Raw genomic sequence first — 17,370 nt, 5'->3', positions numbered from 1 at the left:
CTGATGTGGCAATGTTTCTGCCAGCTCATTGCTTTAGAGCAGATGTTAAAATAATAATAACAGCAATGATGGTGATGTTGGCAGCATCCATTTCATGACAGTAGTAACATCTTGTTCATTTACTAATCATAGAATCATCAGTACTGTATCTTTCAGTAAAGTACACAGCTTAAAATATGAAATGTTTTATAATCAGAGCTGAGTTATTATCTTTGACGGAACAACATTTATGATTATTAACCTCATCAATGATTTGTAAAAAATTAGTTTTACCTAGTTTGATATCTGCTCATCATTCAGCACCATATTTATTATGTACATATTGTATGGCAAGTATTTGTATGTGGACCATGATGTAGTGGAGAAGAGAATTGAAAGCTTGAGTTAAATACATGTTCATGCCTGAACACTCATACAGAGACATGACAAATATAGCTCCTAAAGAAATGAATCCATTTGAAATGAAGTACTGTATGAAATATATAAAGTTAACACTTTAAAATGTTATTCCATCAGAAAATACATCTCTGCTTAACTTACTTAACATATTATTTTACTTTTGGATAATCAATATTATGAGGGACAGCTAACAGTAAAAATAATTGCTTCAACAAGCAGCAATCATCATCATTTAACATTCACTTTTCCATGTTTGCATGGGTCAAATAGAGCTTATTTGAGGCAGATTTTCTATGGGTGGATGCCCTTCTTGTAGCCAAACCACACCTGTTTCTAAGCAAGGTAATATTTCTCCTCACTAGACATGTTCTTGCACAGTATTAGAAATAACACTGCTTGTATGACAGTTACACTCACAACTATCACACAATGTCAAGGCACACATACATGACTGGCATCTTTTAATTTCTCTCTATCAAATCCATTCACAAGGCTTTGGTTGGCCTGGGGCTATAGCAGAAGGCACTTGCCCAAGGTGTCATGTAGTTGAACTGAACCCAATGTGGTTAGAAAGCAAACGTCTGACCACACAGCCATGTAAAAGAAATATACTAAATCAGCGAAATGAGAACTTTATTTACTCAAATTGAACATGATTTTCTTAGATATTTCCACTTCCTTTTTTGCTTTCATTGAACCAAATGAAGAGAAATTCACCCCCCCCCCAAAGGTCCTGTATGAATTAAGACACTTAATTACTGTGTGAACTTTTACCTGCAACATCTCACAGCTTGCATTTAGATGAATTTACAAAAGTAAACTATCTAAATATTAGTGATGGCATTTGAAACACTTGTAGTCCCACAGGAAACTGATTTTCCCATGTCAGCTGGCAAGAAAGGGTATTTATCATGTCAACAGAAACCACTGTTTAGCATAATAATTGGCAAGAACTGGTATTTACAGTAGCAACAAACGAAAACAAATAATTTACAGAATTATATTACAGGAATTGTTATGAATGTTGGTCAGGAGTAACTGATGTTTGCAGTGACATTAGAGGAGATGTCATTATTATTTGATGTTAATAATGACAGGACTCTGAATGTTACACTGTCAACTGCCTTTGCAGTATCAAAAAGTTACATTATGATTAACAGTGATGATTAGTACTCAAGTTAATAAGTAAACATCACTTAAGATTGAGAATAAAACTATGACAAAATTACCTCTTGGCAACAATGATATATTATCAGGATAGTGATGCTACAAACTTGAGTAATTCATTCTTTATAGTATTTTCACAGGCTTTACATACTGTATAATGGACTTGGGATTTTTTAATCATTTCACACACTTTTGAATGAGGCTTGGGGCTGGGTTGTAATTCCTTAAATATTTCCATCATGTCTGTTAATGGCAGTTCTTTAAAGTGTTGGCGATCTTGAAGAATAGTGGGCAGTATTGTGTCACCAAATTTCATATAATGAGCTGTTGAAGCAATAATCATTGGCTCGTTACTATTAGTGGACTTTTGGTATCGGTCAGCAACAACCTTCGCTACTGCTGTGTGAGTATCAAGAAGATATCCTGAAAAGAAAAAAAAAAGTACAAAATACTTTTATCTACCTTTTCACATCATAATTTGTAACTAGTGTTCACTAGATAAATCTTAAATGTATTATTAAATTTAATAACTTATGATACAAAATTAGCCAGAGAGAAGGGGAGAGAGAGGGGGGGTTAGCAGGGTCAGTAGTTCAAAGGTAGTCGAGCTAGCTTTATTACTTTGGTGTTCTGGTATTCAGCTGTCTGCAAGTTTTTGCTTTATCAAACACTATAACTGACACAAGAGCCAGGACTTGAACTTAATTTACACAAAATCTAGGTTAACCTAGTGGCAAAATCATACTGATGTCCTACAAAATGAATTTACTTATTTTTTTCCTCATCTACTATTAACTATATACGAAGCTTAATGAAAATATTTTGATGCATGGTTCATTCATCATTATCGTCATCATCAATTAACATCTGTATTCCATGTTGTAATAAATTTCTCAGGATCCAACAGGTCAGAAGACTACATCATGCTCCAATATCTATTTTGGCATGGTTTCTATAGCTAGGTGTTCTTCCTGATGCCAACAACTATACAGAGTGTACTAGGTAGTTTTTGTTGTCACTAGCACTAGTGAGGTTGTCATATTGCTTGCAAGAAAAAAAACCCTTGATTGAGTAGGGTGTATTACTGAGGGAAATGGTTTATGCCAGTTGTTGAGAGGCAAGCATATGATAGAAAGCTAGTAATAGGTGTCTTGCTGTAGAGAGGAGATATATGCTTACCCCTGGCTGGTTAAGGACGTTTCTCTCCGCTACAGTTCTTCAAGACTCAGCATTTAGCAAAATATAGTGTCCTTCTTCTAATATATTAACTTTTCCTATTCTCCAGGAATTAAAAAAAGTCAAGTAGCACAAAACTATATTTACTTTATTCTAACAGTATTACCAAAATTGGTAAGCAGCAGAAGTAGCATCTCAGTTACTAGAAATGGTAAGCACAGCTGAACAGAAACAGATTTAGCCACTCAATAATAATAGGAGTTATTCACCATACAGCAGTCATACTGCATTTTCAAGTTAATGTATTTAATCAATGATTTCACTCAAGGTCATCAGTCTCACATAAGAGACTTCCATATCTGTAACAAACTAGCAAACTACCAATCATGCCTAATGAAGGAGCCCCTCTGTGGTGACGCAAGGCCTGCCAAAAATAACAGTAATGTTTCCATCAAACCACAGATTACCATACTAAAAGAGCACAGATAATGTAATCTGCAGTGTATTATACTTGATAAATACAGGATGTTCTTTACTTGAATATGTTTAACCCTAGGTTTGTCTGGGGTAAAACAACCATTGCTACAACCGATCAATTTACAGATAATTTGTGTTACTTCAGTTGAATCTTTCTGGGTTTTTTAACCATTCTTCTGTCAGTTTTTGTGAGTTTTTCAAAGCCTTATACTGGATAACTATTATGCAAGTAAAGGGATGTGAACAAAGCCATTGCAACTTTTCATCTAATATGATAAAACTAAAAGCTTTCAAGACTTGAGAAATAATAAGATTAATTGATAGTACTAAAGTTTAGAAAAATTAGTTTATGATTGTCATTTACCAGATGTTTTATATGTTGTCAGAATGGTATCCAAGCAATCTTCTTCTGAGCACCAATCAGCATACATGTCAGACTGAATTTTATTCAAAATCTATAAAAATCAAAAAAGTATACATAAAAAGTGACTAATAATGATTGGTAAGAAATGGGTTTGGAGCAGGAAACCCCATTCTCAATAATATGTGATGAAAGAAGGAGCCCCGCAAAAAAAGCCTGAAGATGTTTAAAAATAATGAAATAATTATCCCCATAAATATTTCTTTTTACAGATGTATGAGACTTATATTAGAAGGGTATATAGTCATTGCATTGATCCCAACAGTTTGTTGATAACTATTTTAGCAAACCCTAGAGCAATGATTCCCAACGTGGGCATATGCCCCACTGGTGGGACCTGGTAAAATTGTGGCAGAGCATGAGATCCAACATTCTTTTTTTTTATAGTGGGACATGGAATTGTGAAAATCTTTTTTTCACAACAAACATACTACACCTATACTCAACCAAACCAAACCAATCCCTCCAGCCAAACATACTCTGTGAAGATTGTTTGCTACATTATTTACATTTGACGGATATTTGTCCTCGTCTTGTTAACACACTGTTTTGGCATCATCAGGTATCTTGGAGAAATTTCAAACCTGGGTTCTCATTCCTAAGATATTATTATTATAATATTATTCCAGGTCACTGCCTGGAATCGAACTCTTAACCACTATGCCATATGCCCATGGACAATTATGGAATGAATTTTAGGGCTTATAAATGTAATATTTTCCTATTTTTCCATAATACAGGCTCCCATATGCTACTCATACCTGCACTCGGTCTGCTTAGGAGGTTGTTGTGTCCTAGCATATGTGCTGCTTCTTTTAGTTTTTGTATTTTTCAGTGGTGTTTTCTGTCTATTATTTAACTTCATCCCACAGGGGGAGGTGGTTTTCATTTTTCCATACATGATTAGCTATACCTGATTTATCAATATCTCCCTGTGTCACAACTTTGCGATGTTTCTCTACCCTTATTATGAGATGGCAGCATGTTTCACCTTTGTATAACCTACCACAGCTGCATGGGATGGAGTACACACAGTCTTTGGTCATATTCTCTTCTATTGGTGGTTTTACTCGAAGGAGATATTTGCAAAGTGTTGCATTACTCTTGAATACTGTCCTGATGTCATATGGTTTGACAGGAACTTATAAGATAAGAGGCAGCACCAGGCTCCATTGTTATAAAAAATTACAATGATACAGTATGTGATGAACACATTGTTTAGATGGATAGCAATGTTTGAAACAAATGCTTTAACTTACTTCTTTATTAACTTGAAAACAGCCACGATCTTTTAAAGATTTATTATACTGTTTCACAAGGTGAGTTGAGTTGCCGGAGATATGGTAAAGATATCTTTCAAGATTCGATGGCATTAGAATATCGATAGAGGGAGAGATGGTACGTAATAAGCTACGTCCATGCAAGAAATAACAGCCAGTCTTCATGAAATCAGTAATAATGTTATTTTCATTGTTTGCACAAATGATTTTCTGAAAAGGAATACCCATTTTCTGGGTGAAATAAAAGAAAGTATTTTACAAGCTAAAATATTCATACTTACATATAAATTAGGTATTGGAAACAAATTAAAATAATTATGGGAAATATTTAAACTAGATACAGAAAACATAAATCAAGTATGGTAAGTATAATTAAATATGATGAACATATCAAATACAGAAAAAAATCAGTTAAGTACAGTAAACACATCAATAAACATAAATTCTGGAAAAAAAATGTATGCATTCAATAAAGAAAACATAAATTAAATATTGGCTTCAAATTTTAGCACAAGGCCAGCAACTTTGGGAGAGGGAGGAAGTTGATTACATCAACCCCAGTGTTCAACTGATACTTATTTTATCGACCATGAAAGGATGAAAGGCAAAGCAGAGTTTGAACTCAGAACATAAAGACGGATGAAATGCTGCCAAGCATTTTGTCTGGAGTGCTAACAATTCCACCAACTTGCCACCTTACATAAATTAAATATTGAAAATATATGAATTAAATATGGTAAGCAGCCAAATATAATAAACATAAATTAATGTGGAAAATATAAATTAAATACGAAGAAAATAAATCAATTCAGAAAACATAGACATTAAATATATGAATATTTGGTGGACGAATAATAAAAAAAGCATTAAAATGTAGAAGAGAATACATTAAAAAAAAATAAATGCATTTTTATATTTTGCCTATTGAAGTGGGATTCCTCTGAAGGAGGTCATCAGATACTCTCTCCAGGTTGAGCTGCTATTTCTCTACATTGGGAGGTCACAGCTTCAGTACTATGGACATGTGAGTGGAATGTCACAGGAAAGACTTACAAAATGGATTTTTTTCAAGTTGAGCCAACTGGCAGGAGACCAAGAACAAGATGGTTGGATAATATCCATAGTTTCATTTGATTGTGCTTGGGAATGCAGCTGGAAAGTCTAATGATAATTATTTCTGATAGACCCCTATGGAGGACTCTACATCTACGATCCCCCCCCAGGAATAGTGGCAGAGAAGATGGATGAAATATATCATGGTTATTAATTCATCTTTTGATCAAGATGCTTAATATTCTATAAGGAAAAAGTGAAGTCAATCAAGTCGATCCCAAAATATCACTGGCAACTTATTTGTTGACTTCCTAGATAGGGGAGACACAAAATCAAATCCCACAATGACACAAGATTAGTGACTAGGATTAGAAGAAATGAAACTAAATATTGTAATCCATCTCCTGGTTTAACACCACCACCACCAGCACCTTGAGGGCCTTTAACAAAGTCCCCTCTGTTACAAATATTTGGATTAGGTTCCTGGTTTGAAGGTACCTTCCTCTTGCCCATCAATCTTCGAGGCCCTGTAACAGATCATGGGCACTGCTTTCTCTCCTGACTAAAAGATAAAGATAGAAAAATCTGTAGTTCCATTGACTTGGATGTTTCTACAGCTTTATCTTATTTATCTGCTTTAAAACTAATAACTATTTACCTATTTAAATAGTTAATAGTTTTAACAGCTCTAACTGTATTTATACTTTAAAAATATTATTTTACTTGGCAAAGATGAAAATAATAAAAATAAATACTTTTAAACACAAACTAGAAAAATCACAAACTTCTTCAGAAAAAGATATTTAGAATTAAGCTATCTTAAATCCTGATATAATATTTATGAGTCTTTCTAATGAGAAAGAATATATATAACTGAACCAGACAACCAGCTGAGAATTTAGCTGTTTGTCTGCAATTAGTGATACTACATATTATCTATAACTAGGCAGGGTACCTATTCAACTGAATCTACCAGCCATGGATTGATTAGCTCACCACTGTAAATAACAACACTGTAGAAATGATGAATCTTTCTTTAGCATGTACTGGTGAGTTTAATTCATCCTTTGACAGAACAACTACTTTCAGTTGATCAACATCATAACACACACAGACACACACACAGACACACAGAGAGACAGACAGACACACACATACACAATAGGCTTCTTTAAGAAGACCCTTAACCAAGGTGTCACGTAGAGGGATTGAACCTGAAACCATGTGGTTTCTCACTCATTCTAAGTTACAAAAATGAGAGATAAGATTAGCAAGGTTAACCCTTTTGAGACTAACCATCTTGAAACTACTCCTAGATCTATGATACAAATGTCTTCATCATCATCATCGTTTAATGTCTGCTTTCCATGCTAGCATGGGTTGGACGATTTGACTGAGGTCTGGTGAACCAGATGGCTGTGCCAGGCTCCAATCTGATCTGGCAGAGTTTCTACAGCTAGATGCCCTTCCTAATACCTTCTTGTCTTAAAATAATCTAAATTAAAACCTTCCAGCAAAATTTCAAGTAATTTATGTTCCAAAAATTAGCTTAATAATTCTTTTATTCTTTTACTGATTTCAGTCATTAGACTACGGCCATGCTGGGGCACCACATTCAAGAATTTTAGTCAAATAAATCAACCCCAGCACTTTTATTCTTTTAAAGTCTGCTACTTGTTTTATCAGTCTCTTTTGTCAAACTAGAAAGTTAAAGAGGATATAAACACATCAACACTGATTGTCAAGTGGTGGTGGGGCAGAAACACACACACACTCACATGCTCATGCAAATCCACCTACCAAATCCACTCACAAGGTGCCATGTAGTAGGCCTGAACCTGGAACCATGTGGTTGGGAAGCAAGCTTCTTACCATGCAACCATGCCTGCACCTAGAACTTCTTACCATGCAGCCACATATGTGTGTGTATATTATATATATATATATATATGTATATATATCATCATCATCGTTTAGCGTCCGCTTTCCATGCTAGCATGGGTTGGACGGGTCAACTGGGGTCTGTGAAGCTGGAAGGCTTCATCAGGCCCAGTCAGATCTGGCAGTGTTTCTACGGCTGGATGCCCTTCCTAACGCCAACCACTCCGCGAGTGTAGTGGGTGTATATATACAGCTTCTTACCATGCACACACACACACACATATATATATACACATACATACATACATATATATACATGCATACATACATATACATACATACATACATATACATGCATACATACATATATATATCTACTACATGTGTGGGAAATTATGTCTGTGGGTGTGTTTGTGGAGTTGTTAACTAACTCCTCCTACATCATTTTATCAATTTTGATGAAACTTGACACATGAGTAAAACTTATGTCTAGAAACCTCATGGCATTGTTGAAAAAAAAAATCGATAATAGCGCTCCTGGAAGGGATCCTTATATATCTAATATATTTCATTTTAATAGCAAAGGGAAATAACCCATTCATTTTCCTAAATCATTTGGTATAAATCAAATTGAGTATGCTTAATTCTTAGTATCTGAACTGTTAGAGTAAACAAGTAAATGGTATTTTCCTGAACAATAGATCCACATATTTTGGTTACTGACTTATTCATGAATATACCAATACTAGCTCCATTGAGGGTAATATTCTCTGGGAATGCACAAAAGCCCTTTTCAGAGTTATTTACTTTGAATTGTTATTATCTCACATCTGATTAGCCTGTTATTACGTAACATGCTTCACGATTTTAGTATACATACCTTTTTAGTATTTCTTCCTAAGTTCTATTTACTCTTGGAATGCATTAAACCCCTTTTCAGGGCTACTTTATTTGAATTCTTACTATCGGGTAACTAATTTCATGTTATTACATAACTGACTTCACAATTCATAACTTATTGGGAATTCCTAAAAACAAGATCCCATGTAAGACAGTTCGGTATTCTCTGTAAATGCACAAAAACCGTTTTAAGAGCTACAAACTTTGTATTGTTGTTATTGGATTAGCGAAACTATTATGAGAACAGAACCAAGAGATAAGCCCTGCTTTCCTGGAAATTACCAGGTACGTCAGCAAGTATATGCATATATACATAGATATACCTACATACATACATACATATAAATAAATAAATGGAGTTAAACGCAGTGTTATTCAAATTCTTTTACTTCCGACACATGTTTCGAAGATATTCCTGGTATTATTCCAAAGGAATAAAATGGTGTAAAACAATGTAATCTTCTCTTCAGGGAAGTGTAGAAATGAAACTCGTCAATAAGACATTTTAACATAAAGTGATGGATTGTATAGTGATTAACTGAACGCTATTAATATTGTTTCAAAAAAACGTCATAGGATATAACGTCAGAGGTAGCTTATAGAAAGAGGAGGGATAAAGTAAAGAAAAACTAAATAAATGAGAAGTATATGACTTTATGTATATTAAATAAAACCTTATAGACTAGGAAAATATATATATCTAGTGAATGTGAAATGTAAGAAGAAAATTAATGTTTAAATTATATATGATAGAAATCATATGAACTAAAGGTGTATTTCTGCCAATGTTTACATTGGTATGCACGCTCTATAAACGTGTTTACAAGGGGATGTTTAGAAAAAAGTATATACATATAGTCATATACTTCTCATTTATTTAGTTTTTCTTTACTTTATCCCTCCTCTTTCTATAGGCTACCTCTGACATTATATCCTATAATGTTTTTGAAACAATATTAATAGCGTTCAGTTAATCACTATACATATCCATCATTTTCTGATAAAATGTCTTATTGACGAGTTTCATTTCTTCACTTCCCTGAAGAGAAGATTACATTGTTTTATACCATTTTTTCCTTTGTAGGCTATGTCTTGTTTCTGTGGAAGACATAACGCATGTGATTAGCAGCTGTTCTAAAATGTTGTCATGATACTACCCTCCTATGCAGCATGATGTTGTCACTAAAACAATGCCATCCGCAAAAAAGACTGTCCTGAAATAAACTTAGAAAATCCCTCTGTTATGGAATACATTCCTAAACAATAACTGACGGAATACTAGTGGTATATTCCCATCAAAACTTTTCTCAAATGCAAACATAATAGGCTGGATATTGTTTTAGGGGACAGAGGAGCAAAGGTATGTACCATCATAGAGATTAGCTGCCCTGCAGATATAAATATCTCTTTGAAAATCAAAGAAAAAGAGGACATCTATGGACAACTGCTTTGAAACTTCCAGCTTCTATATCCAGACTATGAATTCATATTCAAACCAATAATAATTGGAACACTAAGTTTTGTTAGTAAATGCTTAAAGGAGAATCTGGATAAACTGGGATTTTCAGAAAGAGAAATTGACTGGCTAATTCATACATTACAAGTACAATATGTGAGTGCAACAGTAAAAATATGCAAGATTTTTCTCAAGTTTAAAATGTGAAATTGTCTGTGTTAACTACATTCCAAAGATGGAGCTTTGTATCTTTGTTAGAAACCAGCTCCCACCTCAGTGGGAGATTTATAATTATTAAAAAATAGAAGAGACATACATGCAAACACATATACAGTTTTTAAACATGGCATGTACATTAAGAGATGTTGTTACCTTTCAATGATGTATTTACATTAAGCACGACACTTACATGATTATTGTACAGAAGTTTGTATATGCTTTTACCTTAGAGTAATATGCTGCCAACACATTCCCAAAGTTTCCAGTTGGAATACAAATGTTAACAGGATCACCAAAGCAAATAACATTCTTTTTAACCATGTTCAAATAAGCTGCAATATGGTGCACCACTTGTGGTAGAAGCATTCCCCAGTTGATAGAATTGGCTGCACTGGAAAAGAAACAAATCATTGTTTACCAGTGACATCTGGTTGTGAATAAATAATAGACAAAATGGTTTTTCTTTTTCTTTATACTGATTTCAAATTTTGGTACAAGGCTAGCAATTTCATGGAAAGGGATATGTCAATTACATCGACCCCAGTCTTCAATTGGTACTTATTTTATTGACCCTGAAAGGATAAAAGACAAAGTTGATCACGGAAGAATTTGAACTCAGAATGTAAATGCTTCTAAGCATTTTTGTCCAGCTTGCTAACAATTCTGCTTTTGAGAAGGGTTCAAAAAAAAAAAAAAAAAGGACTGCATTGTGCTCCATTATCTGCTTTGTATATTCTAATTTTATTTTTAAATCAATTTGTGAACTTGTGTCTAAATAAGAAGTTCATCTTTAATCTAGTTTAAACCAAAGGAAATAAAATCTATGAGCATTACACTAACCTGAGAGATAAATTATATTTTGATTCAAGAAGATCCTTCAATTCTTTGTTTTGAAAAATATTCTTTACTGTCTTCTGGCAGAAGTCAAAATCTCCATCAACTTCTGAAATAAGAAATAATTTATAAAATATGTTTCAGATCCACTCACAGTAAAGAAACATTTTTCTCTATTTTAGAGAATCACACTAAAACACAGTAACGAACCTATTTATTGATTGAATATATAGACAAATAACAAATATAACATAATTATTGACCAATTAGAGAAATTCCTCAATAAAAGTGGAATGTGGATGTTGTAAAGACATCTTTAAAAGACTGTTTCGAGATGGTTTTTTTCTTTTACTTCTTTCAGTCATTTGACTGCAGTCATGCTGGAGCATAACCTTTAATCGAACAATTCAACCCAGGACTTATTCTTTATAAGCCTAGTACTTATGATATTGGTCTCTTTTGCCAAACTGTTAAGTTACAGGAACATAAACATACCAACATAGGTTGTCAAGTGATGGTGGATGGATAAACACACAAACATATACATATACGATGGGCTTCTTTCAGTTTCTGTCTACCAAATCCACTCACAAGGCTTTGGTTGGCCCAAGGCTATAGTAGAAGACACTTGCCTAAGGTGCCATGCAGTGGGACTGAATCCAGAAACCATGTGGTTGGGAAGTAAGCATCTTACCACACAGTCATGCCTAGATATGTCTAAATTTCTGAAATAAATTATTGGGATAAAAATTTTAATTTTTTGAAAAGTTAACCTTACATTTTCTTTTTAACCAAGTTTTAATAAGCTCATTCTTGAGACTTTCAATAGTAAAATTCTTCATTAAAAATAATGCCTAGAATTTAAATCTGACACATAGACTTGGGAATGTAGCAGAAAATGTAATGACAGTTGCAACTGATAGGACTTTATTGAGGATTCTACCCCAAAAACCCTTTGAGGAACAATGTGTGGAAATGATGGGTGGAATATTTAAATAATCTGGTGTTGAATTGGCAGTTATTACAGCATTGTATAGAATATCTTGTTGTTTTTCTTTTGACGCTTGGTATTTCGAGATCAAATCTCACTGAAGTCATCTTTGCCTTTTATCCATTTGGAGTCAATAGAAAAGTTACCAATCCAAGGCAATGGACTGACAGAACTTTAAGAATGTTGGACCATATGCCTTGTGGTATTAGTTCTGGCTGTCTTAGTTCTGAGTCAAATTCTGTGTAGATACCCTAAAAAGCATACTCACCAATCTCCATGTCTAGAGTGGTCAGTAGAGCAAATCCCCAAAGCAAATGCCATTATCAAATAAACAGTACTAGGTTAAGAGAGGGATTCCTCCCAGTACAGTGATATATATACCCTTGTAAAACAAGTTTTGGGCAATCATTCAATGATCAAAGACATATAAAAATAACTTAACCTACTTCAAGTTGGATTGAAGTTGAAAAAAAAATTAACTAAATTCGAACTTACAGTCATAATTAATTTGAAGGCTAATCTTTAGTATTGAATAACCATAACCGAAACATTCATCATGTAAAACATAACACATGTTTATTTTATTCCATAACTGCTTTCAGTAGCTCAGACACCTTTGTTAAAGAGTTTTCTTCTTGTTTTTTATTTTTATTTTTTATAGCCAAGTTATTAACTTTCCAATATTCTGCAAAAACATGCCTTGATTAAGAGGAAATATAATCTTGCTTGGAAACAGCTGTAAGAAAATCTGCTTCAATAAATTCTATCCAACATATGGACAAGTGAATGTTAAAATGATGATCATGATGATGAATTATGGGGTTAAGCCCCATTCATAAATCCAATGTAACCCCGTTATTATGCTGTAAACTTCTTCTGTCACTGCTATTATAATGGTTTCTGCTTTCTGTTGCATTTATTGCAACTCTTTCTATGATGCTCAATGTATTTAACTTCCAGGCCATGTAGCAAACAGTCCAAATAATCAAATGATGTCAATCCTCATAACCACATAACAAAAGAATTATTTCTCTACTTATACATGATTCAACTTCAATATTAATCACATTCACCTCAAACGTAGATCACCCTCACCCCTCACTCTCCCTCCCTTTGTCTCTCTCTCTCTCTCTCTTTCTCTCAGACTAAGCTGTATTACTTCCCCTGAGACAAAGAAAAAAATATCTCTCTTTAGATTGTGTTACAACTGAAATAGCTTAAGCAGGAAACAATTAAGAGTTGTCCAATGCTAGTCAATTTCTAAAGAGTTTAATTTTCTTTTAGTATTGTATTTCTGTTGAAACAGACTGCATTTGTTTCAATTAATTTTGAAAATAATAAAAAATTTTATAAAACCATTTTGTCATTTATACCTTTTAGCACCCACCCTGATTACTCTGTCAGTTGTGATGCTAATCTATCCACATTGCTCTGAATTATTCACATGTTATCTTGTAGCTTTGAGATCTCAATGTTGTGACTGTTTATTTTTAGAATGACATTGCAAGGTAAGTGTGAGAAGTTGAATCTGGTTGGTTTGAACATAAAAGAGGTAAAATATTTGGGTTGGATACGGTTGGTTTAAATGCTAAAAGTTAAACTTGTATTGGGGACATTAAATTAACATGAAGTTTGGATGAAACATTTTAAAAGATAGAGTTTATCATAGAATCAGGGGCAATCTCAGGTGAGTTAATTGAAAATATTAATCAAAAGGATTAATATTTATCACTATTGAGTTCTCCTGATCTGCTATCTCCTCTGCAATAGAAACATTTGAATTAATTGCCTCAAGACATAACAAAGCCACAGGAGGAACAATGCTTTATATACTTGGTTATTGTTGGCATTAGACACTCGGTTGGCTAGGATAACTAATAATGTGTGAATTCATTCAGTAACTGTTGCATGCATTTATAGCAAACTAATATCTTCTTTCAGGAAAACTAGCTGTGAAAATCTAGAATCAAATCAAAACAGGAGAGCACAATAGAGAAAATAGAAGAGAAATAAAAACAAAAAAAAACACAGACACACACACATGTGCATGCACACATATATATACACACACACACACACACACACACACACAAAAGAGAGAAATGGAAATTCAAATGTGTATACACACAGACATATATTTTATATATATATATATATATATATATATAATATATATATATATATATATATATATATATATATATACACACACACATATATGCACACATATACACATACATATATAAACACACACACATAAAGACATATATAGAGAGAGGAGAGAGAGAGAGAGAGAGAGAGAGACTATTGAATTAGATTCATTTCTTTGTTTCATTTGTAGTATTTCAAGTAAAAACAAGTGACAACTTTGACTTTCAATGCCTTCTTCCCATTCTCACAGGGGAAGAAAACAACAATATAGCTAAAGAAAAACAAACAATAACAACAACTACAAAAACCTTTGTTTTTCACTCTTTCAACTGGAAACCTCTAAACTGTTATCATGCCATAAAAAATAGAAAAAAATAAAGAATAGTATCCAATAGATTGCTATAAATAGTTGATGTTGCTTAGAAAATGGCACAAATGAATCCATGGCATTTTACGTGGTGCAAGAGAAGTAATAGTAATAATAATAATTGTAAGAGTTCAACTAAATATGTTGTTATATTAAATCTCACTTATATGACAACATAAATGTAGGCAATGATTATGGTACTTTTACACGTGACACGAATAAAAAGAATGTTAACAACAATAATCCTTTCTACTGGAAGCACAAGGCTTCAAATTTGGGGGAAGGGATTAAGTCGATAACATTGAGCCCAGTGCGTAACTGGTACTTATTTAATCAACCCCGAAAGGATGAAAGCATTTCAAGGCAGTTACAATACTAGTGATTGTAGGAGCACTTGGAATGATCAAAAATGAACTGAAAATTATTTAAGATCAATCCCTGGCTTACCCTCCACGCAAGAAGTGCAAAAGATTGTTTTGACTGGTATGTCAAACATACTGAGTTGTTGCTGTGAATTTTCTTTCCTTTTTGGCTTTATTATTATTATTTTTTTTTGCCTTTTTCTGTCTGTCTTTCTTCCCCTCTTCTCTATCACATGACTTCATAAAAGAATAATCTAGGGTGTTTATTTTTAAGGGCCTACCAATGTATACAGTGAGTTTCTCTGTCCTATGTGTCAGGAAGACAGCAAGAAATGGAAACAGAATTGAAAGATGATAATGATAATAATAATGGTTTCAAATTTTGGCACAAGGCCAGCAAATTAATTATATCGACCCTAATACTCAACTGGTACTTATTTTATTGACTCTGAAAGGATGAAAAGCAAAGTCGACCTCAGCAGAATTTGAACTCAGATCGATTGTACAGATGGATGAAATGCTGCTAAGAATTTTGCCCAGCACAGTAATCTGGCCTTTAAGGTTCTAAGTGTGGAATTTCGTCTCAAAGATCTATAGATTCTGCTATAAGAACAAGTTCATCTGCATACAAAAGTTCAAATGGGCTCCCAGTCTTGGATTTCTCAGCTAGAACTTGGCAAACAATAACAAGCAGGAGTGTAGCTGAAAATTCAGCCTCAATGAACCCCAAACTGAATGGTAAATTTGTCGAGCTCATTGCTGATTCTCACTTTATCTCTCTCTCTCTCTCTCTCTCTCTCACACACACAAGCCAAATACTTGCTACTAGCAAGCTGCCACCACTGCCACCACCACCACCACCACCACCACCATCATAATTTTTAGGACTAATTTTCCATGCTTGCATGGATCAGATGGAATTTCTCTATATATAACAGATGGAATTTGTTGAGGCAGATTTTCTATGGCTGGATGCTCTCCCTGTAGCCAACCCTCAACTGCTTCCAAACAAGGTAATGTTTCCCCACTGTCAGACATTTTGATGGAAGGCTGGGAATGAAGGACACTGCTTGTATGATAACTTATTTACAATTACCGTACAATGTCAAAATAAAGAGACACAAATGCGCAAACACACACACACAGGTTGGGCTCCTTTCAGTTTCCACTTACCACATCCACTCACAAAACTTTGTTCAATTCAGGGCTGTAGTAGAAGACACTTGGCAATGTGCCACACAGTGGGATTGAACTGGAAATCATGTGGTTGAGAAGTGAATAGTCATACCTCCAACTACACACATACACAAATACATTCAGACAAATATTTTCTATGTGCAGGTGTGTGTGTGTGTCTATGCATGTGTGTATGTATGTACGCGCATGTGTTTTTGTATAGAGTGTTAGAGTATCCTCATAAAAAATACAAGACCTACAAACCTGCTTCACACAGGGAGAATTTGCAACCAGTAAATAGCCCTATGGAAAATATAGATTTATTCTCAGGTGTAGCAAACCTGAACAACTTCAGTAGTATACAATTGCAGTAGTCATGAAAGTGGACAATAATGGAGCTATACAATTTAATGCATAATAAAAAATAATTCACACTCTCTTTTTATCATCCAAGTAAGAATGTTATTATTTACGTGAGTATTGAGATTTTATAGAAAGAATATGAGATGAGAAAAAGCCTTAATGTGGTCATTTTATCTTCTAAAAATAGCAGCCAAGTTTCACTCAAATTACACCTAAATGTCTTAAAAGGGAAAAGAGACATATATATCCAAGATAATACTATCCTGGACATCTTTCCTTTTTTATCATTTTCATGTTTCAGTCATTAGACTGTGGCCAAGCTGGGGCAGTGCCTTGATGAACTTTTAGTTGAATTAACCAACCTCAGTATTTATTTTGTAGTTAAGCCTAGTACATATTCTGTTGATCTCTCTTGGCAAACAACTAAATTATGGGGACATAAACACACCAACACCAGTTATCATGCAGTAGTGGGGGAGGTCAAAGACACACACAAAAATATATACACATTGATGACCTGTGCCGGTGGCACGTAAAAAGCACCATCCAAACATGGCCGATGCCAGTGCCGCCTTGGCTGGCTTCAGTGCCTATGGCACATAAAAAACACCAACCGATTGTGGCCATTGCCAGCCTCCTCTGGCCCCTGTGCTGGTGGCATGTAAAAAGCACCCATGACACTCATGGAGTGGTTGGC

The 17,370-nt window shown here is 34.1% G+C and overlaps 1 protein-coding gene across 3 annotated transcripts in view; it reads right to left on the bottom strand.

The window, feature by feature from the left end:
* Positions 1-1,015: 1,015 nt before the first annotated feature.
* Positions 1,016-17,370, bottom strand: part of LOC115209348 (threonine synthase-like 1) — a 78,352-nt gene continuing 61,997 nt past the window's right edge. For all 3 annotated transcript variants that reach the window (XM_036501258.1, XM_036501259.1, XM_029777717.2), the window contains 5 exons: positions 11,270-11,372; positions 10,655-10,820; positions 4,900-5,151; positions 3,584-3,674; positions 1,016-1,989 (listed from right to left, as the gene is read on the bottom strand). In XM_036501258.1, the coding sequence (XP_036357151.1) occupies positions 1,652-1,989; positions 3,584-3,674; positions 4,900-5,151; positions 10,655-10,820; positions 11,270-11,372 (950 nt within the window). In that variant the 3' untranslated portion in view covers positions 1,016-1,651. The remainder of the gene's footprint in view (positions 1,990-3,583; positions 3,675-4,899; positions 5,152-10,654; positions 10,821-11,269; positions 11,373-17,370) is intronic.

This window comes from Octopus sinensis, linkage group LG3 (assembly GCF_006345805.1).
Source record: "Octopus sinensis linkage group LG3, ASM634580v1, whole genome shotgun sequence".
Lineage (NCBI taxonomy): Eukaryota > Metazoa > Mollusca > Cephalopoda > Octopoda > Octopodidae > Octopus > Octopus sinensis.
Note: the sequence above shows the minus strand (reverse complement) of the source record. Positions and strands in the feature narration are given on the sequence as shown.